This window comes from Scyliorhinus canicula, chromosome 23, assembly GCF_902713615.1.
Source record: "Scyliorhinus canicula chromosome 23, sScyCan1.1, whole genome shotgun sequence".
Classification (NCBI taxonomy): Eukaryota; Metazoa; Chordata; class Chondrichthyes; order Carcharhiniformes; family Scyliorhinidae; genus Scyliorhinus; species Scyliorhinus canicula.
Window position 1 is genome coordinate 9,762,756 of NC_052168.1, and position 27,621 is coordinate 9,790,376.

Below are 27,621 nucleotides of genomic sequence, written 5' to 3' on the forward strand. Positions count from 1 at the left end.
CTTCTGTAGGGTGCTCTTTCCAAGGGCTGGTTCAGACTCGATGGGCCGAATAGCCTCCTTCTGCACTGTAAATTCTATGCTTCTATAAGTCACTCCTGAACCTGCTCCCGCCACTCTCTCAGGCCGTGTGTTCCAGATGATAACAACTTGCTGTGTCTAATTTTTAAAAACCCTTCACCCGCTCTCCTCTGGTTCTTTCACTCGTCATTTTAAATCTGTTTCCTTTAGTTACTGACCCTCCAGCCAGTGGAAGCAGCTTTTCCTTACAGGACATCCTGAGGATGAGATAAGGTGCTTTATCAAGTTTATTTTTCTTTTTAATCTGCCGAGGAATCTATCGCAGCCCCGGGATTGTATTGATTGAAAGAACCTTTAGGGAAGAATGGTCATACATTGTGAATACTTTCAGAAGTAAATCCAGCAGATAATTACTGGCAGTATTTATTCTCAGTTTGGGACATTGGAAGGAGGATAAGAAGTTGGGAAACCGCTCTGAATCACGCCCATATTAGATTACAAAGTTATATTTAGCCCAGGTTGCCAGTGCCAAGAGAATCAAATCTAATTTCCACACTTGAAAAAGGCCTGTGGATGCTTTTGCGTGTCGCTGGCAAGGTCAAGAATTTATTTCCCATCCCTTGCTGCCGAGTGGCGGCGAGGCACCTTCTTGAATCACTGCAGTCCATTTATTAAAACTTCTCTTTGGCAAGGCCCAGCATTTGCTGTCCATCTCGAATTGCCCTCGAACTGTCTCACTTGCTAGACTATTACAGAGGGGCAGGTAAGGGTCAATCACATTGCTGTGGATCTGACATCACGTGTAGGTCAGGGCAAATAAGGACGCCAGGTTTCCTTCCCTAAAGGACATGAGTGAAGCAGATGGGTTTTTCCAACAATTGACGATAGTTTCATGCCACAATTTGTGATGCATTGCTTTCAATTCCAAGTTTTAAAAAAATGTATTAATTAATTCAAGTTCCACCAGATGCAGTGATGTTAGCCTGGGACCAGGGCCGGCTCAAGGCACCGGCAACTCGGGCAGTCGCCTGGGGCGCCATGTGCTAGGGGGCGCCAGAGACTTTGGTCCCGCGCATGCGCAGTTGGGCCGGTGCCAACCAGCGCATGCGCGGTGGCCGCCTTCCCCCAGGGCGGCCCCCCTCGGTAAGCCCCCCCCGGGTCCGCCCCCCCCCCCCCCCCCCCGCCCCCCCCGCCCCCCCCCCCCCCTCCCCCCCAAAGGGCGCCGAAGTTCAGCTTGCCCGGGGCGCCAGCAACCCTAGGGCCGGCGCTGCCTGGGACCCTGGATTACGAGACTACAGTACTGACATTACCACCATCTCCCCATAGTGCAGGTAAGCCCACAGTTCTCGGGAGTGAGTTCCTTGGCAGGGCCTTGGTAGTTCAGTCAGTAGAGCATCAGACTTTTAGAAGGGTTCAGGTCCCTGTCAGGGCGTTTCTTTAGGGTGGCACAGGGGTTAGCACCACTGCCTCACAGCACAAGGGACCCGGGTTCAATTCCAGCCTCGGGTGACTGACTGTGTGGATTCTGCACGTTCTCCCCGCGTTTCCTCCGGGTGCTCTGGTTTCCTCCCACAGTCCAAAGATGTGCAGGTTAGGTGGATTGGCCATGCTAAATTCCCTCTTAGTGTTCAAAAAAGATGTATAGGTTAGGTTAAGGGGTTGTTGGGATAGGGTGGGGAAGTAAGCTTGGTTCAGTGGGTCGGTGCAGAATCGATGGGACAAATGGCCTCCTTCTGCACTGTAGGAGTTCTATGATGATTCTATGGCAGTGAAGTAACTGTAGTATCACACACGGCACTTAGGAGATGGGGATGATTATCTTCCCCGTGGTTCTCGTGCAGCACAAGCTCCCCTGCTAGGGGGTGGTGGTGGTTGTGGGGCGGGGGGAGAGAGAGAGATAGAGAGAGATAGAGAGAAATAGAGAGATAGATAGAGAGGGAGCTCCATCCAACTATGTCTAAAAGGTCGGCAAGTAAGGCATCAACTGAGGAGAGACCTGGTAGGGGGTCTACCGGGAGTTGTATATAGCGCAATTGTAAATAAACCAAAGTTTGTTATTCTTTCTTGGTCTAGATTCCCGATGTCCTTATTAAAGTAACAGCATTATAGTTTCAAGTTAGGATGGTGATTGGGCAGCACGGTGGCGCAGTGGTTAGCACTGCTGCCACGGCGCTGAGGACCTGGTTTTGATCCCGGCCCCAGGTCACTATCCATGTGGAGTTTGCACATTCTCCCCACGTCTGTGTGGATTTCACCCCCACAACCCAAAGATATGTGTGTTAGGTGAACTGGGCACACTAAATTGCCCTTAATTGGAAAATAAAAATAATTGGGTACTCTAAACTTGAGAAAGAAGTTAGGTAGTGTGGAGAGCTCAGGGAAACAGCCATTAGCATTCCCATGACCCTGCTGCTTTTGTCCGCCTAGAGGTCGCGGGTTTGGAAAGTGCTGTTGAAGAAGCATTGGCACGTTGTGGCAGTGCATTCGGTGGACGGTACCTGCTGCTGCCACCGTGCTCTGCTGCTGGAAGGAACGAATGTTTAAGGAATCAAAGTTTCAGCCTATTTTCTGCAAAGCTTCCAAGCTGATGCTCCCACTTCACCATTGGCACAGTGAGGATGATGAGGAAGAGAGGCATACAACCCAAAATGAAAAGCCTTGGATGAGGCAACAGTGGTGGTGCCATAACGGACCTTTGAGTCCTGGGTTGGGTGGTAATCAGCCAAGGCTCCCATCTCTGTTAACAATCCAACAACTCCCATTGCAGACCGCGAGTACATGCTTAGTGGGTGAGAAAAGGATTGGTTGTGAAGCCTTCTACAGTCGCACGGCCTCCAAATTTTTTGTGGTACCAGATGATCAATTGAACTATTAATATTAACTCCCAAGTTCAGCCTGTTCCAAGCAATGACCGCACCACTTTCCATCCATTCTGACCAGAATACAACCCAAAATGAAAAGCCTTGGATGAGGCAACAGTGGTGGTGCCATAACGGACCTTTGTGTCCTGGGTTGGGTGGTAATCAGCCAAGGCTCCCATCTCTGTTAACAATCCAACAACTCCCATTGCAGACCGCGAGTACATGCGGGATTGAACCGGGTCCTCGGTGCGATGAGGCTAACCTCTGGCCACCGTGCCGCCCACTTAACCTACCACTCACCGACCCGCCCATCCTACCCATTTTGTCTGAAAAATGCGTCCACTGCCATTTAATCTTCTCCATCTCCTCTTAGTCTAACTAGGTCCAGAGATTGGGCGCAAAATCTAAGCTGACACTACCAGCGCAGTACAGAGGGAGTGCTGCACTGTTGAAGGTGCCCTCATTCGGGAGGGACATTAAAGCAGGGGTCTGGCTGGCTTTCCCCTGAATGCAAAGGATCCTACTGCCACTACTTCAAAGAAGAGCAAGGGGGGAGGGGGGGGGGGTGTATGATCCTGGGAAATATATATCCCGCAACCAACATCACTAAAGTAGTTAGCACTGCTGCCTCACGGCGGTGAGGACCGGGGTTCAATCCCGGCCCTGGGAAAGTTCACAGTCTAATGATGTTAAACGCAACGTTGTAACATCCATTTTTTTAAAAATTCGGAGTACCCAATTCATTTTTTCCAATTAAGGGGCAATTTAGCGTGGCCAATCCACCTACCCTGCACATCTTTGGGTTGTGGGAGCGAAACCCACGCAAACACGGGGAGAATGTGCAAACTCCACACGGACAGTGACCCAGAGCCGGGATTCGAACCTGGGGCCTCGGCGCTGTGAGGCAGCAGGGCTAACCCACTGCGTCACCGTGCTGCCTAACGTTGTAACATCCATGGCACACTCCATGCGGTTCCCTAAATATCATTGGTGACAATTAAGCGAATACAGTAGAGGTTTCCTTCCTGCTTTTGCTCTACTTACTGTGCATTCTGACAGCTGGAAGGCGTTACATTATGGAAGCAGTAATTCCTTTTTATCTCGACTCCTAGAAGAAAGTTGATGGGAGACAGAGAGCGAGCGCAAGATAGAGAGGGAGAGAAGCCAGAAGATTGTGCTGCCATGTCTCTGAAGTACAGCGATGCCCTAGGGCCAGAAGCAACCGGCAACAGTTTCTGGATGGTGAGTTTCGCAAGATCAAAGTTTACCTTAAAGGGATATGACTTCTGTTTAGTACACAACAGCCCTCTGATATCTAGTTCTGAGGGATGATTTAAGTTCATAATTTTATCGAGACAGAAAAATAGGTCTCCAAATAAGAAAAAGACTTGTGCCATACAGACAAAAGGCTCCAGGGTGGTGTAGAGAAACTAATTGGCTCCAGCCCACCTCAGTCAAGAAGCAGCAAAGTAGCTCTGGCTCTTGAATGAGCCCTGTTAAATATGGTTATTGTCTAGTGGTTAGCACAACCGCCTCACGGCGCCGAGGTCCCAGGTTCGATCCCGGCTCTGGGTCACTGTCCGTGTGGAGTTTGCACATTCTCCCCGTGGCTGCGTGGGTTTCGCCCCCACAACCCAAAAACGTGCAAGCTAGGTGGATTGGCCACGCTAAATTGCCCCTTAATTGGAAAAATGATTGGGTACACTAAATTTATAAAAGAAAAAAGTATGGTTATTGTCCCCAAGCTTACTGGGAGTTGGGTTCAGATCAACTAAATACAATTTACTGAAAGTCTTACACATTCTTCAGTGAGGGGGATATCGTTGCCGCCCCTTGGGAGTAAAGTGCCTACGTTGGAACCAGATACCTAACCCTCGTCACAATGGAGGAATCTTTCATCATTTGACCTGGATTAAGTTACGAGAAGAGATTACACAAATTAGGCCTGTTTTTGTTGGAATTTAGAAGGCTAAGGGGTGGTCTGATTGAAGTATTTAAGATATTAACAGGTAAAGACAGGGCAGATAAAGATAAACTGTTTCCACTGAACATACAAGATACAGTGCAGAAGGAGACCATTGGGCCCATCGAGTCTGCATCGACCCACTTAAGCCCTCACTTCCACCCTATCCCCGTAACCCAATAACCCCTCCGAACAGGTTGGAGATTCTAAAACTAGGCGGCACAGTCTAAAAATTATGGCCAGACCGTTCAGGAGAGATGTTGATAAGAACTTCTTCACTCAGAGGGTTGGAATTCTCTCCCACACACAGCAGCTGAAGCTGGAACAGTTGTTAAATTTAAATCTGAGATGGATAGATTGTTAAGCAAAGATATTAAGGGACATAATAATAATAATCTTTTATTGTCACAAGTAAGAAGTTACTGTGAAAAGCCCCTAGTCGCCACATTCTGGCGCCTGTTCGGGTAAGTTGGTACAGGAATTGAACCCGCGCTGCTGGTCTTGTTCTGCATCACAAACCAGCTGTCTCGCCCACTGAGCTAAACCAGCCCTTGGGATATGGGCCCAAAGGAAAGATATATGGAGTTAGGCTACAGATTAGCCATGATCTCATTGAATGGCGGGACAGGCTCGAGGGGCTGAATGGCCTTCTCCTGTTCATACATTGATCAATGCATCCAGACCGTTCCATTGAGTAAAAGTCAGAGTGACTTTAACCAAAGGAAGAGATGAATTGGGCGAGGTGTAAAATGGGTAGCCAATTTGCATCAGGCCTGGATTTTTCAGTCACCGCCAAGAAAGATACCCGCAGAGATCTAGCCGTCTTTGTGGGCAGCTTTCCCGTTTCCCAACGCCAGTTCAGATCTGGCGCCAGGTCATGGGGATCTCCAGGAATCCAGCAGCGATGATGTCAACAAGCAGGTAAGCCAATCACATCAAAATATTCACAGCCAACCGGGAAGTTCAAAGCACTTCATGCCCTTTTCATTTCAAATTAAAGTATCTGAAACCAAAATAAGCAATTAGAATTGGATTAAATATAAAATAAAAGATGAACTTCTAAAAAAAAACTTTTTAAAAAAAGCAATCTGATTTTTTCTTTCAAGTTATGGAAAAATGTGACATTACACAAAAGACGAATTAGGCTTTCCGGGCTAGAGAGAGTGTTTAGAAGTAACTATGAAGTTAGTATCCTGTTTGGGCGGCACGGTGGCACAGTGGTTAGCATTGCTGCCTATGCCGCTGAGGACCCTGGTTCGAATCCCGGCCCTGGGTCACTGTCTGTGAGGAGTTTGCACATTCTCCCCATGTCTGCGTGGGTTTCACCCCCACAACCCAAAGATGTGCAGGTTAGGTGGATTGGCCACATTAAATTGCCCCTTAATTGGAAAAAATGAATTGGATATTCTAAATTTTAAAAAAAAGTTAGTATCCTGTTTAAAACCCAGGTCGGCGCTCACTCAACAAGGTGAAACTTAGGAGAAGTACGGTGGCGCAGGGGTTAGCATTGCTGCTTCACGCGCTGAGGACCCGGGTTCGAATCCCGGCCCTGGATCACTGTCCGTGTGGAGTTTGCACATTCTCCCCGTGTCTGCGTGGGTCTCACCCCCACAACTCGAAGATGTTCAGGTTAAGTGGATTGGCCACGCTAAATTGCCCCTCAGTTGGGAAAAAAAAATAAATGGGTACTCTAAATTTTTTCATTAAAAAAAAACAAGGTGAAACTTTTCCAAAGGTTTTCACAATGAGGCTAAAGTGGAAGTTCTTGTTTATCCAATTGATTTCCCATTGATTACAGTATGGGTGCATCCTGAAGGAGCTTAGAATCACTGACTGCAACCTTTCGACTTCTGCCTTATTCTGCACATGTGTGGACTCCTGAAATTGCTGTCAGTTTTAGTGGGGTAATAATGGTGAACACTGACAACTTTCTCATTTTTTAGGAACTTTCAAGCGGTTATTGGATAGGCACATGGAGCACACCAGAATGACAGGGAGTGGGATAGCTTGATCTTGGTTTCGGACAAAGCTCGGCACAACATCGAGGGCCGAAGGGCCTGTTCTGTGCTGTACTGTTCTATGTGAAATGAAAATGAAATGAAAATCGCTTATTGTCACGAGTAGGCTTCAATGAAGTTACTGTGAAAAGCCCCTAGTCCCCACATTCCGGCGCCTGTACGGGGAGGCTGGTACGGGAATTGAACCGTGCTGCTGGCCTGCTTGGTCTGCTTTAAAAGCCAGCGATTTAGCCTAGTGAGCTAAACCAGCCTAGAAATGATGTTCTATCATTTGCATTGCTATATCCAGGCCTTTCTTTTTTTTTAAATAATTTCTATTCAAATTTTCACATTTTCACAAAAAAGAAAACAATAACAGAAAATTCTAAGAACAAAAAGAACAGAACCCCCCCTCCCCCGAATATACAAAAGAGAAGCAATAAATTAAGGCCCGTCGTTTGCAAAAAACAGATATTCAGCCCAAAACAAAACAAAGAGACGCTTGGGGGCCTCACATCCTTCCACTGAAGAAGAATCCTCCGCCGGGCTACTAGGGACGCAAAGGCCAGAACACCGGCCTCTTTCGCCTCCTGCACTCCCGGCTCCACTGCAACCCCAAATATTGCGAGTCCCTAGCCTGGATTGACCCTGGATCCTACCACCCTCGATACCGTCCTTGCTACACCCTTCCAAAATTCCCCCAGCGCTGGGCATGCCCAGAACATGTGGACATGGTTTGCTGGGCTCCCTGAGCACCTGTCCTCGGTCCCAAAAAAAAAGCTCATCCTTGTCCCGGTCATATGAGCCCTATGCAGTACCTTAAACTGTATGAGGCTAAGCCTCGCACACGAAGAGGAGTTCACCCTTTCTAGGGCATCCGCCCACGTCCCCTCCTCAATCTCCTCACCCAGCTCCTCCTCCCATTTATCTTTCAGCTCCTCCACCGAGGCCTCATCTACCTCCTGCATCACCTGGTACACTTCCGAGATCCTCCCCTCTCCAACCCATACCCCCGAGAGCACCCTGTCCTGAACCCCACGCTGCGGCAGCAGAGGGAACCCCGCCACCTGCCGCCTGACAAACACCCTTACTTGCATGTACCTAAAGGTGTTCACCGGGGAAGCCCAAACTTCCCCTCCAGCTCACCCAGGCTCGCAAACTTCCCGTCTATGAACAGGTCCCCCCAGCCTCCTGATACCTGCCCTGTGCCAACTCAGGAACCCGCCATCAATTCTCCCCGGGACAAACCGGTGGTTCCCCCGTATCAGGGACCCCATCGAGGTCCCCACCTCCCCCCTGTGCCACCTCCATTGCCCCCAAAACTTGAGGGTAGCTGCCACCACCGGGCTCGTGGTATACCTCGTTGGAGGGAGCGGCAGTGGTGCTGTTACCAGCGCTTCCAGGCTCGTGCCCACACAGGATGCCATCTCCATCCTCTTCCAGCTGCCCCCTCCCCGTCCATTACCCACTTACGCACCATCACTGCGTTGGCAGCCCAATAATACCCACAGAGGTTGGGCAACGCCAGCCCCCCCATCCCTGCCCCGCTCCAAGAACACCCGTCTCACCCTTGGAGTCCCGTGTGCCCACACAAACCCCGTAATGCTCCTGTTAACCCGCCTGAAAAAGGCCTTCGGGATAAGGATGGGGAGGCACTGGAACAGGCACAGAAACCTCGGGAGCACCGTCATCTTGACTGACTGCACCCTACCCGCCAAAGACAGCGGCAGCATGTCCCACCTCTTAAACTCCTCCTCCATTTGCTCCACCGGCCTTGTGAGGTTTAGCTTATGCAAGGCCCCCCAGCTCCTGGCCACCTGAACCCCCAAGTACCTGAGGCTCCTCTCCGCCCTTTTCAGTGGTTCCCCCGGGTGTACCACAAACAGCTCGCTTTTCCCAAAGTTAAGCTTATACCCTGAGAAATCCCCAAATTCCCGGAGAATAGGCCTTTCTTTTTATTCATTCATAGGATGTGGGCGTCGCTGGCTGGGTCAGCATTTATTGTCCATCCCCAATTGCCCTTCAACTGAGTAGCTTGCTCAGCCATTTCAGCCATTGCTGTGGGTCAGGAGTCACATGTAGGCCAGGCTGGATACAAATAGCAGACTTTCTTCTCTGAAGGACATTAGTGAACCAGGCTGGCGTTTGCAACAGCCAACAATGGCCATCATCGGATTTGTAACTGATTTTCACCTGGTAACTGAAGTGAAAATTACCCGTTACAATATTCCAGTGCAGAAACCAGCCATTCGGCCCATCACATCTGTGTCAATACTAGTCAAATCCCACTATCCCGTTCAAGTCCCAAACAGTTTTGCCATTCCTCTGAATTCAACAGATACTGGATTCTCTTTCCAGGTAATTTATGGACAATGGTTTGTGTTCACACATTTTAACCACATTCTTTGCAAAGGATTCTTTCCAAACTACATTGTTTGTGATTCTCTTAAATTTGTAAAAGCAAAAAGGGTTAGGAGTCAACCACTGCCCAATGTCCCCCATTCCTTAAGATGAGGGATACAAACTACTGCTTCCCCCAGATGGCATGGCAGAGTCTAAACACTCACCACCCAAGGACTCACAGCCATCAACTTGTTGGCTAATTTACAGGTGTTGACACATGAAGCCACTTCTCTGGACCAAAGGCTATCCCACAGAACAACAGTTTGTATTAAAATCATAGAATCACTACAGTGTAGAAGGAGGCCTTTCGGCCCATTGAGTCTGCACTGTCCCTCTGAAGGAGCACCCTGCCAGGCCCATGCCGCCACCCTAGCCCCGTAACCCACCTAACCTGTTAGGAGGGGAAATTTAGCACGGTCAATCTACCTAACCTGCACATCTTTGAACTGTGGGAGGAAACCGGAGCACCCGGAGGAAACCCACGCAGACATGGGGAGAACGTACAGACTCCACACAGAGTCAATTGAACCCAGATTCCTGGCGCTGTGAGGCAGCAGTGCTAACCACTGTGCCACTCATAGTATCTTTAACATGGTAGAATCACTCAAGGGGCTTCACAAATGTTAACAGGCAAAAGACTGACAGTGAACCAGGTGGGCAAATGTTTGGTCAAAGAAGAAGGGTTTTTAGCCAAGTCTTAAAGGAGGAGGAAGACGGGAAGGTTTAGGGTTGGAATTCCAGTGCTTAGGGCCTAGATGTCACAGGGCACAGTCACTAATGGTGGGGTGAAAGAAAGCAGGATATACAAGAGTTGGATGAGCGCAATATTAGAGGACAGTTGTAGAGCTGGGGGAGGTGACAGAGACATGTACGGGCGCAAGGACATTTGAACACTAAGATAAGAATATTAAAACCGTGTCACTGGCTTCAAAGCGGCAGGGTCCCAGGTTCGATTCACGGCTTGGATCATTGTCTGTGCGGAGTATGCACGTTCTCCTTGTGTCTGCGTGGAATTCCTCCGGGTGCTCCGGTTTCCTCCCACAAGTCCCGAAAGATGCGCTTGTTAGGTAATTTGGACATTCTGAATTCTCCATCTGTGTCCCTGAACAGGCGCGGAATGTGGCAACTAGGGGCTTTTCACAGTAACTTCATTGCAGTGTTAATGTAAGCCTACTTGTGACAATAAAGATTATTTATTTTTGTGGATCCGGAGCCAACGTCAGACAGCAAGGACAGGGGGTGACGGGTACAGCAAGCAATGCTGAAGTACCAGGAGCAGCTACATAAGTGAATAGTGATGTTTATATTTTCTCTCCCAGCCGGATAAATACAAAAGCACGACCAGGCGCACGGACGATGGCTACAAAATCTGCAACGACATCATGCTGTGTTTCCAAGAGAGAGCAAAGATCGAGAAACAGTACTCCCTGCAGATTTCTGCATGGTCACGGAAGTGGAAGCCACTGGTCGAAGCAAGTGAGTATATCCCGAAGGGTGAACGATTGGAGTAATGGATTTCCTCGGAGATAAATTGGTGCGCGGAGAGATTGGAGAAGCTGGGCTGGTGGTCCTTTCTGGGAGAGTAGCTTGGGGGGGGGGGGGGGGGGGGGGGGAGAGATTGAAAGGTTATTCAAAATTGAGGGGTTGCGACAGAGCAGGTTGGAAGAAACTGTTTCCTCTGGTAAATGTGTTGGTGACAAAAGGTGGCGGATTTAAAATAATTGGGAAAAAGACCGACGAGGGGAAAACATCTTTTCACCAGACAGTCCTCGTGCAGTACCCGAGGAAGGTGGTAGAATCCGATTCCACCACATTTTAAGATTTATCCAATTAAGGGGCAATTTAGTGTGGCCAATCCACCTACCCTGCACACCTTTGGGTTGTGGGGGCGAGACCCACGCAAACACGGGGAGAATGTGCAAACCCCACACGGACAGTGACCCAGAGCCGGGATCGAACCTGGGACCTCAATGCCGTGTGACTGCAGTGCTAACCACTGCGCCACCGTGCTGCCCTCCACCACATTTTCAGTAGGCACATGTATCCAAAGAGAAATGGTTCGCAGACGTATGGGATAAAAGTCTAGGGACTCCTTCAAAGAGCCACTGATGCAGGAGAGGCTGAATGGCCTCCTTCTGATTCTAGATGATGAGTAAGATGGTGGTGGGGCTTGGGAGGGGAGGGGGAGGGAAAGAGAAAAGAGGTGTCCATTCAAGGCTTCCCAAACATTCCATTCACTGTTCCACTTTTTCCTGAACGAAATTAAGGAAGACTTGGGTTGAAGCTTTCTGATCAATCCCGTCGGCAGGATCTTACTGCCCCACTGACATCACCCCCCTGGGTTCCCCAATGGGAGGGTGGGAATAACGATAAACCCGCTGATGGTTGCGGGAGTGGAAAATCTCGGGATGCCCCTCGGCGCATTGCAGCCAATGAAGTATTTGGGGCCCCAGTTCCCAGGTGTGGTGGCTTAAACCCAAGATCTTCTGACTGCGAGGTGCGTGTGTTAACCACTGCGTCACAGCTGATAGGCAAGTGGGAAAGGGCGTTCGGAAGGAAGAAACAAGGGAATTCCCGAGCACCACCGGCCACAGCGATGATGACAGAGAGGCACAGGAAGAGGGAGACAGGCAGAGGTGTGTGAGAGAGAAAGGGAGGGAGAGAGGGACAGAGATCGCTCGCTATCAGGAAACAAGCTTTTGCTCTTCTTGTGTCCAATGGAGGGAGAGACGCGCTGGAAGATCCTCCCCAGCTTAGATGGACTTGAACTTTAGAGAGGAAGGTTTTGGCATGAAACTGGAAATCAGCTTCTTAGTAAAGGGACGTATGTGAGAGTTCCGCTGGAGATCAGGAGAGGTAACCAGGCCAAGAGGATCAATTTGACATGCAGGCTATTTTCCACCAATGGCGTCACCATTAATAAAGTACTGTACCCGAGAGGATCTGATCTAAGTAGTTGTTGAGAGGAGTAAATAGCCACGAGACGTCTCCTGGAACAGGAGAAGGCCATTCAGCCCCTCGAATTCGGTACATCATTCAATGTATGGTATGTACGGGCAGCACGGTAGCACAGTGGTTGGCACAGTTGTGTCACAGCTCCAGGGTCCCAGGTTCGATTCCCGGCTTGGGTCACTGTCTGTGCGTAGTCTGCACGTTCTCCCCGTTTCTGCGCAAGTTTCCTCCGGGTGCTCTGGTTTCCTCCCACAGTCCAAAGATGTGCAGGTTAGGTGGATTGGCCATGATAAATTGTCCTGAGTGTCCAAAAAGATTGGGTGGGGTTACTGGGTTACAGGGATGTGGTGGGCTTAATTGGAGTGCTCTTTCCAAGGGCCTGTGCAGACTCGATGGGCCAAATGGCTTCCTTCTACACTGTAAATTCTATGATTCTATGATTCACATACGGCTGATCGGTACGTCAGTTCCATTTACCCACCTTTTCTCCACCTTCTGGACTCTTTAAAAAAAAAAAATTTAGCATACCCAATTCATTTTTCCAATTAAGGGGTAATTTAACATAACCAATCCACCTACCCTGCACATCTTTGGGTTGTGGGGGTGAAACCCATGCAGACACGGGGAGACTGTGCAAACTCCTCACGGACAGTGACCCAGGGCCGGGATTCGAACCCGGGTCCTCAGTGCCGTAGGTAGCAATGCTAACCACTGTGCCACCGTGCTGCCCTCTGCAGCTTTTTGGTGGGGGATTGAGTTCCGGATTTCCACTAACCTGCGTTTGATAAGTGCTTCCTGATTACACTCCCAAATTGTGTAGCTCCAATTATTAAGCTACACCCGCCTCGTTATAGACGGACCTCCACTCTAGAGAGTCAAGCACAAAATCTAGGCTGACACTCCCAGTGTGGTACTGAGGGAGTGCCGCACTGTTCGAGGGGCTGCCTTTTGGAAAAGACATTACGCCAAGCTCCCTCAAGTGAACGTAAACGAATCCATACTTCAGGGGTAGTTCTCGTTCTCATCAGACCACAAATTATCGGCCAAGCAACTTGTTTAAAAAAACACAGGGCCATTATCACATTGCTATTTGTGGGATGTTGCTGTTTGTAAACTGGCTGGTGTGTTTCCTACATTATAACAGGGACTACACTTTAAAAAAAAATGTTTCATTAGTTGTAAAGCATTCTGCGGCAAACAAGTGGAACTATGCAAATCCTATCCTTGTCCTTCTATCCTGGATCTGATTGTCATGTACTGACATGGGCTAAAGCAAAATCAACAGCCCGAGTTAGAACCATTGAATTCCTATAGTGCAGAAGGAGGCCATTCGGCCCATCGGGTCTGCACCGACCCTCTGAAAGAGCACCCTCCCTAGGCCGCTCCTCCACCCTATCCTGGTCACCTTGTAACCCCATCCAACCTGCACGTCTGTGGGAGGAAACCGGAGTACCCGGAGGAAACCCACACAAGCAGGGGGAGAAAGTACAGTCACCCAAGGCCGGAATTGAACCCGGGTCCCTGGCGCTGTGCTTTTAAACATTTTTTTAAGAGTACCCAATTATTTTTCTTTTCCAATTAAGGGACAATTTAGCGTGGCCAATCGACCTAACTAGCACATCTTTGGGTTGTGCTGTGAAATCCACGTAGACACGGGGAGAATGTGCAAACTCCACAAGGTCAATGACCCAGAGTTGGGTTTCGAACCCGGGTCCTTAGCGCCGTAGTCCCAATGCTAACCACTGCGTCACATGCCACCCCCTTATTGCTGTGCTAACCACTATGCCACCATGCTGGTAATTGTTGCTGCAGCAGGACCTGTTCTGACGCCACTTGTATGTGGATTGACTCTCTTTCATGACTGTATCTGCAAGCAGACCGATTTGGATATTTAATGATCGAGCCTGTCAAAGGACTGGTATCAGAGTATGTAACAGATCTAACTGTACAGCAAGTCTACCCAGCCTGTCTGTCGTACTCACCAGGTCCCATGTACGGTACTCTGTTGAAGGCGTGGCATGCCTTCCTCACCTCTGCCGACCGCCTGAGCCAGCTCCACGTGGAGATCCAGAAATCGCTGGTGACCGAGGACACGGCCAAGATTCGGAACTGGCAGAGAGAGACGTACCACAAGAAGTTCTTTGGGGGCTTCAAGGAGACCCATGAGGTGAAGAGCGGATTCCGAAAAGCACAGAAGCCCTGGACAAAGAAACTGAAAAAGGTACGTCACGATTGAGATCGTAATAAGCGTGCAGTGTGCGCCTACATAATGGGCAGTGTCAGCACTTTAAACAGGAATGTGGTGTCTACACGCTAGTGATACATCACCCATTAAAATACAAGTGTCAGCCCTCACCCCCCATCCTATCCACCCCCCATCTCATCGTCCCACCATTAATAATAATCTTTATTAGTGTCACAAGTAGGCTTAGATTAACACTGCAATGAAGTTGCTGTGAAACGCCCCAAGTCGCTACACTCTGGCGCCTGTTCGGGTACACAGAGTGAGAATTCAGAATGTCCAATTCACCTAACAAGCTTTTGGGGACTCGTGGGAGGAAACTGGAGCACTCAGAGGAAACCCACGCAGACACGGGGAGGATGTACAGATTCTGCACGGACAGTGACCCATGCTGGGAATCTATCCCGGGTCTCTGGCGCTGTGAAGCAATAGTGTTAACCACTGTGCTACCGTGCCCCCCCCAAAAATACACAACCACACCAGAACTTTTTTTTGTAAAGAAGGTAATTTTCTCTGTGGAGTGGCTGATACACAGCGTGCGAACAGCTTAGCAGATACTGGCATCCCCTGATGTCTCGTGCGAAATGGTCCTTCTTCACACAGGGGTCCAGAGAGAGTGTGTCCGGAGGGCATCATATCCGTGTTCCATCCAGTCCTTTTCTCCCGCACCCGACTCCTACACAATATTTGGATTTGCAACTCCAGCTGCCGCACAGAAACATTCCGATTTCTGATTCCTGGAGTGTCAAACGGATTTGCGGTGTGGCTTGCGACGATTCATTTAATTGCAGGACGGTGTCGAGCGGTGGCTTTGACCCGTCAACAAATCCTCCACTTCTGATCATTTTAAAGTTTGTGATGCCACTAGGTGGAAGGTTTAAGTTATTACAGGCTTGCATTTTCATTTTCCGGGAGCAATCCTTTTTAAAAAAAAAACAGGGTCACTTTTCTCAGCCCACTCTTTGAGGAGTTGGCATGTATCAGAGTGCACTCTGGGCTATCACCAAGTACTTGGTGTCTGAGGCTGCATGTACATAAGAACTAGAGCAGTGGTTAGCACTGCTGCCTCATGGCGCTGAGGTCCCAGGTTCGATCCCGGCTCTGGGTCACTGTCTGTGTGGCGTTTGCACATTCTCCCCGTGTTTGTGTGGGTTTCTCCCCCACAACCCAAAGATGTGCAGGGTAGTTGGATTGGCCTCGATAAATTGCCCCTTAATTGGAAAAAATGAATTGGTTACTCTAAATTTTTTTTTTAAAGAACCAGGAGCAGGAGTCGGCCATCTGGCCCTTCGAGCCGGCTTCGCCATTCAATGAAATTATGGCTGAAGACTGAGCTCCACTTTCCCGCCCTAACACCATAATTCCTTTAATCTTTTATTCTTCAAAAAACTATCTATTTTTATCTTGAAAACATTTAATGAAAGAGCCTCAACTGACCCTCAACTAGGGGTCATACTCACCAGTAGCATGGTGGTTAGCGTAAATGCTTCACAGCTCCAGGGTCCCAGGTTCGGTTCCCGGCTGGGTCACTGTCTGTGCGGAGTCTGCACGTCCTCCCCGTGTGTGCGTGGGTTTCCTCCGGGTGCTCCGGTTTCCTCCCACAGTCCAAAGATGTGCGGGTTAGGTGGATTGGCCATGCTAAATTGCCCGTAGTGTCCTAAAAAGTAAGGTTAAGGGGGGGTTGTTGGATTACGGGTATAGGGTGGATACGTGAGTTTGAGTAGGGTGATCATTGCTCAGCACAACATCGAGGGCCGAAGGGCCTGTTCTGTGCTGTACTGTTCTATGTTTCACTGGGATTCCCATAGATTCACAACCCTTTGGGTGAAGTTCCTCCTAAACTCAGTCCTAAATCTACTTCCCCTTATTTTGAGGCTATGCCCCCAAGTTCTACTTTCACCCACCAGTGGAAACAACCTGCCCGCATCTATCCTATCGACTCCCTTCATAAGCTTATATGATTCTACAAGATCCTCCCTCCTTCAAAATTCCAACGAGTACAGTACCAGTCTCCTCAACCTCTCCTCGTAATCCAACCCCCTCAACTCTGGGATTAACCTAGTGAATCTCCTCTGCACACCCTCCAGTGCCAGTACATCCTCTCTCAGGTAAGGGGACCAAAACTGAACACAATATTCCACGTGTGGCCTCATGTCTGACACAGCTATGCCCCCTCCCCCATCCTCTCTCCGATCCCCAGCTGACCACTGTTTTCAAGGAATAGTCATTCATAGGAGGTGGTCATTCGGCCCATTATGTCTGGGATGGAGAATGAAAACACCCACCCAAATTCGTCCCACTCCTTTGCATTTTCCCCAATGTCCGACAAATGATTCCTTTTCAAAGCGTTTCCCTTTTGAGAATTACCTCTTGAATTGGTTTACACCGCCCTTTTAAGCAATGCATTCCACAAGGTTAAACAGATGCACGTTCCACATACTGAATCAAGCACCAGGAGACATTCTGTGGTTCACAACCAGTTCACTGTTGTACGATAGCTCAGTACAATACCAGTTCCCGCTCTGCGCTTCTGGATCCTCTCCAGAAGTAAATCCCTTCTGGCAAAAAGCCTCGCTCTTAAATACCAGTTTCAATGAGCATCACCTGCCCTCGATTCACTCTGATGCAAGGTCTGGTTTATTCTTAAAGGGAGACCTGTATTTCTAAGATTGTCACACATCGTAACAATTTGGTTCTTTTGCCAATCAACTTAAATCTGTCCCTTCCCGTGGGCACAGAGACGAGGTTGTGTCAGGCCCGGAATCCCTTTCCCATGGGCACAGAGACGAGGTTGTGTCAGGCCCGGAATCCCTTTCCCATGGGCACAGAGACGAGGTTGTGTCAGGCCCGGAATCCCTTTCCCATGGGCACAGAGACGAGGTTGTGTCAGGCCCGGAATCCCTTTCCCATGGGCACAGAGACGAGGTTGTGTCAGGCCCGGAATCCCTTTCCCGTGGGCACAGAGACGAGGTTGTGTCAGGCCCGGTCAGATTCAGCTCACTCATTCAGTCCCTCAGAGTTCAATGTCTTTGTGGAGTCAATGCACCACCAGAAGATGTTTCAGGTTCCTAGTGGCACAAAAGTAGGCCGCTCGGCCCATCAAGTCTGTGCTGGCTCTCTGTGGAATAATCCCGCCAATTTCCCCCGTCACTCTGCAAGCTTATTCCCTTCAAGTGTTCCTCCGATTCAATCGCTGATCGTCTCCCCTTTCACCACCCTCACTGGTTCCAGCTTGTTACCCTCCGCTGTGTTGAAAAAAGGTTATTCCTCAAATCCTCCCGGTGACTCCTGCCCAAATCCTTATATCTGTGTTCCACCCCCCCCCCCAGTCCCTGTACCATCGGCCAACGGGAACGGCTTTTGTTTATTAACTAAACCTGTCCTAAATTTTTACACCTATCAAGCCGCATCTCAATCTCCTTTGCTCCGTCACGGGGCCGCTAACCTAGATTCCGCTTTAACCCTCGGAACAGACGGATAAACTGAAGAAACTGTATCATGCCAAACGCAAGAAGGAGCGGGTTTCCATCGTCCGGGAAAACAGTGGCAGAGCCAATCAGGCGACATCCGCATCAAAACAGCGCAAACTCCACTCAGAGAGAGAGAAGTGTAACCAGGAGGCAGAAAAGGTGAGATTGGAAATTCAGCGTTTTGTGTGTGTGTGTGTGTGTGTGGATAGCAAAAAAATATAGCATCTTTCGCATCCTTCAAATCACGAATAGGGCAACATGGTAGCACAGTGGTTAGCACTGTGGCTTCACAGCGCCAGGGCCCCGAGTTCGATTCCCAGCTTGGGTCACTGCCTGTGGGGAGTCTGCACGTTCTCCCCGTGGGTTTCCTCCGGTTGCTCCGGTTTCCTCCCACAGTCCAAAGGCGTGCAGGTTAGGTGGATTGGCCATGATAAATTGCCCTTAGTGTCCAAAAAGAGTAGGAGGGGTTATTGGGTTACGGGGATAGGGTGGAAGTGAGTGGGTGGGTGCAGACTCGATGGCCAAATGGCCTCCTTCTGTGCTCCAATGAAGTACTTTAAGAGCGCAGTCACTGCTGTAGCATAGGAAATGGAGCAGCCAATTTGCACGTAGCTAGCTCCCATGAATAGCAACATGACGATGACGTTTCAATCACCTCTTTTGGTGATGTCGGTTGAGGAATAAATATTGCCCCCGACACTGGGGAGAGTTCCATTGCTTTTTTAAAAAAAAGTCATGAGGGGCAGCACCACTGACAGTGCAGTCAGTTCTTTAGTACCACACTGGAGACTTGCATTCTGAGACTTGAACCCACGACTTGCTGATCAAGGCGAGAGTGTGGCTCGTTGAGCCACACAGCTGACAAGCGCAGCAACCAATTTCTGCTCAGTAAGCTCCCACAAATCTACCAAGATGATTGTTCAGTTAATTTGTTGGTGACGATTGAGGGATAAATGTTGGGCCGGGCCAGTGGGAGAAACCCGCTGCTCTTCTTCAAATCGTCCCACGGGATCTTTTACACACACATAAATTTCAGCTCTGTGCTTTAGTATTTACCTGAAGTACTTAAATCCCCAACCTTTCGGAGGCAACAGCTATGGTTGATACTACTTTACATGACTGATCTCGACAGATCAATGCCTGTGATCAAATCTTTCTCCCCCAGACAGTGATCTTCCCTTCACTCCTGAAGGTGTGGACCCAAAACCCGCAGACACTGCCCCGGCGATCATTCTCCACACCTGAGCAAATAAGTGCTAGTGGGCTAGGGTCCATTGGATGGAAGATCGTGAAGACAGATTTGGATGAGGAACAGTGGGGAGGAGGGTTGAGTGGAGCACAAAGTGGATAGGCTGGTAGGGTCGAATAATCTGTCTCTGTGCAGTGTATCCTATGTAATAAACCAGAGTCCAATTCTGCCGTTGTGAAGTCCACACACAAAGCAGTTCCCAGCTGCAATCCCAGCATTACAATCAGGAATTAGAGACATGCCGGAATTATTTTTCAACTCTTCAGCCCAAATGTGCTGAAGTCTGTTGTTTATGCCTTTAAGGGATAGCAGCATACCTCTGTGGTATAACGGTGATTCTCAGAGCAAGGATTAACGTGGGACTGGAGAATTGTACCCACCACCCACAGTTTGATGTAGAGCAGTGGTGGGAGACCTGCGGCCTGGGGGCCACATGCGGCCCATCTGATAATGAAAAAATGAAAATCGCTTGTCAGGAGTAGGCTTCAATGAAGTTACTGTGAAAAGCCCCTAGTCGCCACATTCCGGCGCCTGTCCGGGGAGGCTGGTACGGGAATTGAACCGTGCTGCTGGCCTGCTTGGTCTGCTTTAAAAGCCAGCGATTTAGTTAAGTGAGCTAAACCAGCCCCATTGGACATCTGGGTTCTGAGTGACATTTTGCTAACCGGTGCCCAGATGCAGGGTCGCCACTTTCCGTCCAAGTAGTCCTTTTTCCTACCAGTATGACTGAAGTGATTCGCATGTAAAGCAAGAGTGAGTGAAGTGAGGAGCATGTGCTGATTGCTCACAACATTGACAATGAGAGCCGTGCGCTCCCTCTGCATCCAATCAAGTGTAACGTGTTTTTTTTCACCATTTGAATTTGATCACAGTTCTATTAATATATAAATGATTAAGCATTTCCTATAACTCATGAAAGGTTTGGCGTGTATTTGGCATGTGGAGTTTGCACATTCTCCCCATGTTTGTGTGGGTTTCGCCCCCACAACCCAAAGATGTGCAAGGTAGGTGGATTGGCCATGCTAAATTGCCCCTTAATTGGAAGGAAATTAATTGGGTACTCTCAATTTATATTTTTAAAAAATGTATTCAATCTTATTCACGCGGGTCAGAATTAGTGAACGAGCCTCGATTTCAACCTTGCGGCCCCCTGAGATGAAGGAGGGTCACCCACTAGCCAAGGTTGCCCATCACTGACGTCAGGAGTCACATGATAGGAGTCTGGATGGAGCGAGCCGAGAGGCAGCACCCATGTGTGGCAGTGCCGTGGATAGGTACATAGTTATGGGTCAACAATAAATGGTTTACATTCAACCATGTAGGCCGCCAGGCCGCCCATGAGACACCAAATGAACATTTACAACAGCTCATAGGAGCAGTGCTGGAAAAGTCAGCATCAAGAGTGCTGGCAAAGCAATCTCCAATTGCTCTCGAAGGAGAAGGGGGGGGGGGGGGGGGGGGGGGAGAGAGTGAGTCAGCTTCATGAACCTTGGCAGTCTCTGTAGTGAACCCAACCACCACTCTGCCTGTAATTGGCTAATATTGCACAGATCGAGAGTTACGGCTTGTCGTGCAGAACGGCACGTCCACTCAATGGCCCACCACGGGTATTCGTTGATCCTGCATCACTTGCCCCTCTGGTCTGTGCGCATCGGGCTTCGAAAATCCAGCCTCCAGGTATCCAAATCTGAGAGCCCTCGATCTTCATTGTACTGCACTACCAGACCATCAGAGGGTTAGCATAGCTTTGATTTTTAAATTTAGAGCACCCAATTATTTTTTCTAATGGCCAATCCACCTAACTTGCATATCTTTGGGTTGTGGGGGGGCGAAACCCACGCAAAAAGGGGAGAATGTGCAAACCCCACACGGACAGTGACCGAGAGCTGGGATCAGACCTGGGACTTCGGCGCCGTGAGGCAGCAATGCTAACCACTGTGGCACCACGAGGCAGCAATGCTAACCACTGCACCTCCGTGCTGCTCCTAGCATAGCTTTAAATTATATCATACAAGTCTTTCAGGGGTCCCATTTCCAGCTCCACCACCAAAGTAAAATTGAAATGTAGCTAACAGCAATGTTCAGCTACAAGAAGCTGGCTTGAGGACACCACTAATATTATTGGACTGCTTATGGTGCCAACACTTGGGAATGTGTCGAATCGATGTGCACAGCTAACAATTGCTCATACGCAAGCTATCCCAACCATGCATGACACAATTGGTGACATGGAGCATGGTGACTGATGTAGCAGCTGATTTGATCAGGATTCTTATTTTCCTCACTGTTGATCAATAAAAGACTTTAAAGATGTGCATTTCTATAGCATCTCCACAACTTCAGCACATCCCAAAACACTAATGAAGCACTTTAGTCTGATTTATTTTGGATGAAGGATGTAAATTAGCCGGCAGAACTATCCTGTTCTTCTTTGAAAGAGTGTTTAGAGGATCTGTTGCTCAACTTGAGAGGGAAGACAGGGCCTCAGTTTAACATCACATCTAAAAGACGGCATTTATGACAGGGCAGCACTCCCTCAGTATCGCACTGGGTGCGTCTGTCTTGATTACGTGCCCAAGTCTCAAGACCCGGATCTGAACCCTCAGCCTTCTGAAATGAGAGGCGAGAGAATCACTGCTGACACCTGTGGGGTGTGCACGTTGTGTCGGGTGGGTGCGTCTCTTTTTGCCAACTCATCTTCTGTTCTCTCGATTCTCTCCCACGTCAAGGTTAAGCTGCGCTACACAAAGACAATGGAAGACTTGAACAAGTACAATCCAAAATATATGGAAGAGATGGAGATGGTCTTTGACCAGAGCCAGCAGCTGGAGCAGAAACGCATAATCTTTCTCAAACAGATCTTCCTATCCATTCACCGGCACCTCGATGTCACCAACAACGAAAGGTGAGGTTGAAGGTTCATTCCAATCCTCCAAACCATCTCTTCTGAGAGATTAACGCAAAAGAAAAGCTGTTCCCATGAGCTGATGGTGCAAGGATTAATATACTCAGATCCAAGGGAGGATGTGAGGAAGAACCTTCTTGGGCACCGAGAGGTAGTCACCTGGGTCTCCTGTTTACGAAGGCGGTGGAAGCAGAGACAATCAATAATTTCTAAAGGAAATTGTATGGCCCCCCAAGACAAATAAACTTGCCAGGGTTACAGGAGAGAGTGGGAGAACTGGACTACTGGAGAGTAGGGCGAACTTTATTTTTTCGAGACTGAGAAACCCAGCCATGTCACTAACCCAGGTCTCTAATGAGTCCCTCCGCGTTAACAGGACAGGGCTGGTTTAGCACACTGGGCTAAATCGCTGGCTTTTAAAGCACTAAGGCAGGCCAGCAGCACGGTTCAATTCCCGTACCAGCCTCCCTGAACAGGCGCCGGAATATGGCGACTAGGGGCTTTTCACAGTAACTTCATTGAAGCCTACTCGTGACAATAAGCGATTTTCATTTCATTTCATTCAGAATCCAACTCCAGGCTACCAGGGAAACATAGGCCAAATCATCAGCCTCTTTCACCCCCTGCACTCCCGGCTCTTCCAACACATCAAAGATCGCCACCTCTGGACTCGGCACCACCTGTGTTTTGCGTACTGTGGACGTAGCCTTCGCAAAACCCTGCCAAAACCCTTGAAGCTTCAAGCATGCCCAAAACATGTGGAAATGATTTGCTGGACCTCCCGTGCACCTCGCACACTGTCCTCTACCCCAAAAAACTTGCTCATCCGGGTCACCATCATGTGTGACCGGTCGACTACCTTAAATTGTATCAGGCTAAGCCTGGCACACGATGAGAATGTGTTAACCCTGCTTAAGGCATCTCCCCACAGACCCGCGGGGAGCTGTACTTTGATCACTGTTCTCACTTCAGGTTGGTTCTCAGTGACATTGCTCAGGCGTGGGATGTCAAATAAAGGCTGGATCAGGCCCCCTCACATCAAGTACTCAAGTGGCACCTTCTGCCCAAGCCCACATGTGGAGAATGGTCACTTGGTTGTGGTGCCATGGTACAGTTGGTAGCTGTGAACCTCAACAAGAGTCACATCCTTCAGGGAACAAAACTAGAGACTTTTTAACACACCTGTTTCCAGACCCTTTCCACTCCAAAAGTAAAACATATTTCAGGTCTTACTCGTCAACGTGCTGCCCATTGTTCTGTACAATTGCCTAAATTAACACATAATAGAATGGACGGAGGTTCTATGCTTTAAATTTATGAGTAGATTAAGAGAATTATTTTTCCCTCATGTATTCCCAGCTACTGTAATCAATGATGAGCCGACCAAGTTCCTTTCAATAAAATGACCCATTGGCTGGCATTCAGCCCACAGAAGTTCCTTGTGCAGGGCTGCACCTCATTTCAATGGAAGGATGAGGTATAAATTTCTTCATTAATTTCCATTCCCAATTCTCTCTCCAGCTTCCGATCTATATTTAAGGATTTGCACCAGACCGTACTATCAATAAACGAACAGAATGATTTGAAATGGTGGCGCAATACGCATGGTCCAGGGATGCCTACCAACTGGCCACATTTTCAGGTAATTTCTGTACCGCCGCAAGTTAGAAATTTTAATTCTCCATAATCAAGGATAGGGGAGGTAAGTGTTCAGCTGTGACATAGGCGAGTAGAATTCTTGCCTCAGTCAACAGTTGTGGGATCCCAGATGACCATAAGCTGCTTTCCCCTTTGAGGCCGGGGGGGGGGGCTTGACTGGTGGTGATTTACTGAGGGTCACCCACCTTGGTAGGGAAAGGTTGAGAAGGCGGAGCCTTCATGAATAACCAGCAATTGAACCGGCACTGCTGACCTTGCTCGGCATCATGACTCAGTTGTCTAGCCAAGTGAGCTAAACCAGGTTCAAATACTACTCCAGAGACCAACCTAGACTGACAGTGCCGGACTAAGGGTGTGATGTACAGCCAGAGGTGCGGTCTTTCAATTGAGATGTTAAACCTGCTCTCTCAGGTGAACATCAAAGATCCTATGATACCATTTCAAGGAAGGGCTATGGATTTACCCGTGTCCAGGATAATAATTTTTCCCTCAGCCAACATCATAGAAACAGATCTGGTCATTGTCACATTGCCGTTTTTGGGAGTTTGCAATGCACAAATGACTGCCACGTTTCCGACATTACAGAAGTGACTGACTGCACCTTTATTTTGTAAATATATTGGAGGCTTGCATCTTCAGTCAACATACTGGTTATGTGATGTGTGGTATTTTACCTGTTGTGTTCAAAATGTAGGATCATGGTAGGCACCACAACCTTATAGCTTCGCTCTCTCACTTCCAAGCCAGAAAGTTGTTCCATATTGTCCATTTTGCCATTTTTCAGATGCGACAGGATATCGAGACCCGGTTTCCTTTTTCAGGTGGAGCCTGTGGCACAGAAAGGGGCAATCTCCCAGTTTTCTGGCCAATATTCATTCCATACACGACTGCAAACCTGCTACCACCGTCGCCCACAAAACAACAGTGCCTACCGCTTAAAACGCTAGCTGGGGAGGCATTGCAATTTGTTGAGGAGGCGAAAGACACCATCCTTGTGAGCGTACAAGTGATTCAGAAAGTAAAATAAAAGCTTCAGTCACAAGGAACAGAGTAGATAAAGACAAACTGTTCCCATTGATAGAAGGGTTGGAAACCAAAAGACACATTTGGAAAGGGCTCAACATGAGGATACGGTGGCATGGTGGTAATGTCACTGGATTGATAATCCAGAGGCCCAGGGCACGGTAGCACAGTGGTTAGCACTGTTGCTCACAGCATCAGGGTCTCAGGTTCGATTCCCGGCTTGGGTCACTGTGCAGAGTCTGCATGTTCTCCCCGTGTCTGCGTGGGTTTCGTCCAGGTGCTCCGGTTTCCTCCCACAAGTCCCAAAAGACGTGCTGTTGGGTAAATTGGATATTCTGAATTCTCTCTCCGTGTACGCAAACAGGAGCCGGAATGTGACGACTAGGGGATTTTCACAGTATCTTCATTGCAGTGTTAATGTAAGCCTACTTATGACAATAAAGATTATATAATGCTCTGGGGAACGCTGGTTCAAACCCCACCATGGCGGCCAGTGGAATCTGAATTCAATGAATAAATCTGGAATATAAAGCCAGTCTCAGTGATAGTGACCATGAAACTATCATTGTCAAAGCCCATCTAATGTCCTTTCGGGAAGGGAATCTGCCATCCTTACCTAGTCTGGCCTACACGTGACTCCAGACCCACAGCAATGTGCTCAGCTCAAGGGTGATCAGGGATGAGCGCCAAACGCTGGCTTTGCCAGGGACGCCCACGCCCCACGAAAGAATGAAGACATAGCAATTCGGAATGCACTGCCTGGGAGCATGGTTTGCAAAAGGCAATGGATAAGCACTTAAAAAGGGTAAAGACCTGTAGGACTACAAGGGAAAGGCTACGGGATAGGACTAGCTGAGTAGCTCTTGTAGAAAGACACAGGCAGGATAGCGTCCTCCTGTGCTGCAAGAGTTCGATAACTCTCATCATTCTAGTTATAATACTGAAATACATATAAACATTTTAAGAGGCTTTAATTTTGAATTCCCTATTTCAGTTCCAGATCATCAAGCAAAATATGATTAATTAATGTTTTATTAGCCGATTTTAATGCATTAAAGACCAGGCTCGTCCTTGTTTATTTACCAGCATCTAACAATGACGTTTGACCCCAACAGGAATGGAGCCCGGAGAGAGAAAAGATTACAGACAAGAAGGGGAAAGGGAAGAAGGAAGGGGACAAAGTGGTTCTTCAAAGCTTAAGGTGAAGCATTAGAGTTGTAACGTGTTAGGAGGTGTCACTTCCTGATGCTATGTGGTGACTTTCCAATGATCAATTTCACTCAGATTACAAGCATGGTGTATTTTTATCCCCCCTTCTCCTTCCTCAAGACGCTGACTCTCGCTAGATCATCCCCATGTATCTGGGTGGCACTCCGGTACCTCAAAACTTAAAACCAGTCTGCAAGCATCAATGCACATAAGCAGGCTTTTCCCTCTGTAGGAAACACAGCCAAGTCTGACCGTCTTCCTAGTGGGGCTGCTGGATAGTAAACAGGAACAAGAGCCATGGCTAAACTCATTTGTAGCAGCCTGGCCCTCTGCTGTTTAGTGAGGATAGCTACTTTTGAGGTTGTTCAGTTATTCATCTTCTAAGCCCTCAGCGAACGCAATGTGTGCTTGATAATACCACCATTATCCCTCACTTCATCCTCTCCAAAGGCACTTTGGAGGTGCAAGGTCTCGTAGTGCAATCGACTGATCCTGTGGGATCCTGCAACATTTCCAAAATTGCAACAGGGACTAGATTCCAAAAAGTGACATTGGGCCACCCTGAGGTTGAGAAAGATGCAAGTCTGTATGTAGTGCCGCCCAGCTGAAATGAGCTAGTACGACTCAGACCAGGAGATAAAAATCAAAATGCTTCTTGGTCTCCATGCATGAGCTGTTATTTCTGAGCACTTCAATATATCAGCTGTTCTAAAAACAAAAGAAGTGGGTAAACACAAATCCAGTAGCACAAGACCACGCCAGGACTTTCTTTGGAGGCAAAGATCAGTAAACAAGTGAAAGCAGTGTCTAAGTTGAGCGCGCGATTATACTTGGAAAACTCGAAGCCCCCAATCCAAAATTCAACCGATTAACTCCTGACTGGATTTCAAATGAAGACAGCCTTTGGCTCAGCTGTGATTCCCTTCCTGGTCAAACAGACACACATCGACGGAGAGTCATCATTAAGGTGAGGCACCGGAGGGAGTACAAGTACCTCAAGTAGCATATTCCGTTTTGATGGGTAGGCAGTGGCATCATGTTATTGTCACTGGACTGGCAAACCAGAGACCCAGAGTAATGCTCTGGGGACCCAGGTTCAAATCCCACCACTGCAGATGGTGAAATTTGAACTCAATTAAAAAAAAATCTGGGTCTAATAGATGACCATGAAACCATTGTCGATTGTTACAAAAACCCACCTGGCTCACTCATGTCCTTTAGGGAAGGAAATCTGCCGTCCATACCCGGTCTGGCCTACATGTAGAATAGAATAGAACAGTACAGCACAGAACAGGCCCTTCGGCCCTCGATGTTGTGCCGAGCAATGATCACCCTACTTAAACCCACGTAACCCGTATACCCGTAACCCAACAATCCCCCCATTCACCTTACACTACGGGCAATTTAGCATGGCCAATCCACCCAACCCGCACATCTTTGGACTGTGGGAGGAAACCGGAGCACCCGGAGGAAACCCACGCACACACGGGGAGGACGTGCAGACTCCACACAGACAGTGACCCAGCCGGGAATCGAACCTGGGACCCTGGAGCTGTGAAGCATTGATGCTAACCACCATGCTACCGTGACTCCAGATCCACAGCAATGTGGCACACGCTTAACTATCCCCTCAAGGGCAATTAGGGATGGGCAATAAGCCTGTAATGCCC

At 48.6% G+C, this 27,621-nt stretch overlaps 1 protein-coding gene across 3 annotated transcripts in view; it reads left to right on the forward strand.

Annotated features, from left to right (window-relative positions):
* The window catches only part of si:ch211-51c14.1 (protein kinase C and casein kinase substrate in neurons protein 3), a 71,245-nt gene that overhangs the window by 37,794 nt on the left and 5,830 nt on the right, over positions 1–27,621 (forward strand). Inside the window, exons 2-8 of one of the 3 annotated variants that reach the window (XR_005458655.1) lie at positions 3,992–4,121; positions 10,562–10,718; positions 14,180–14,415; positions 17,910–18,065; positions 21,885–22,060; positions 23,582–23,698; positions 25,855–25,943. Coding sequence is in view for 2 of the 3 variants with exons in the window: in XM_038783939.1 (XP_038639867.1) it covers positions 4,002–4,121; positions 10,562–10,718; positions 14,180–14,415; positions 17,910–18,065; positions 21,885–22,060; positions 23,582–23,702; positions 25,858–25,943 (1,052 nt within the window). In the remaining variant the exon portion in view is untranslated. Of the gene's footprint in view, positions 1–3,991; positions 4,122–10,561; positions 10,719–14,179; positions 14,416–17,909; positions 18,066–21,884; positions 22,061–23,581; positions 23,703–25,854; positions 25,944–27,621 lie in introns of all 3 variants that reach the window. The other 2 variants (XM_038783939.1, XM_038783940.1) reach the window with 2 other exon arrangements.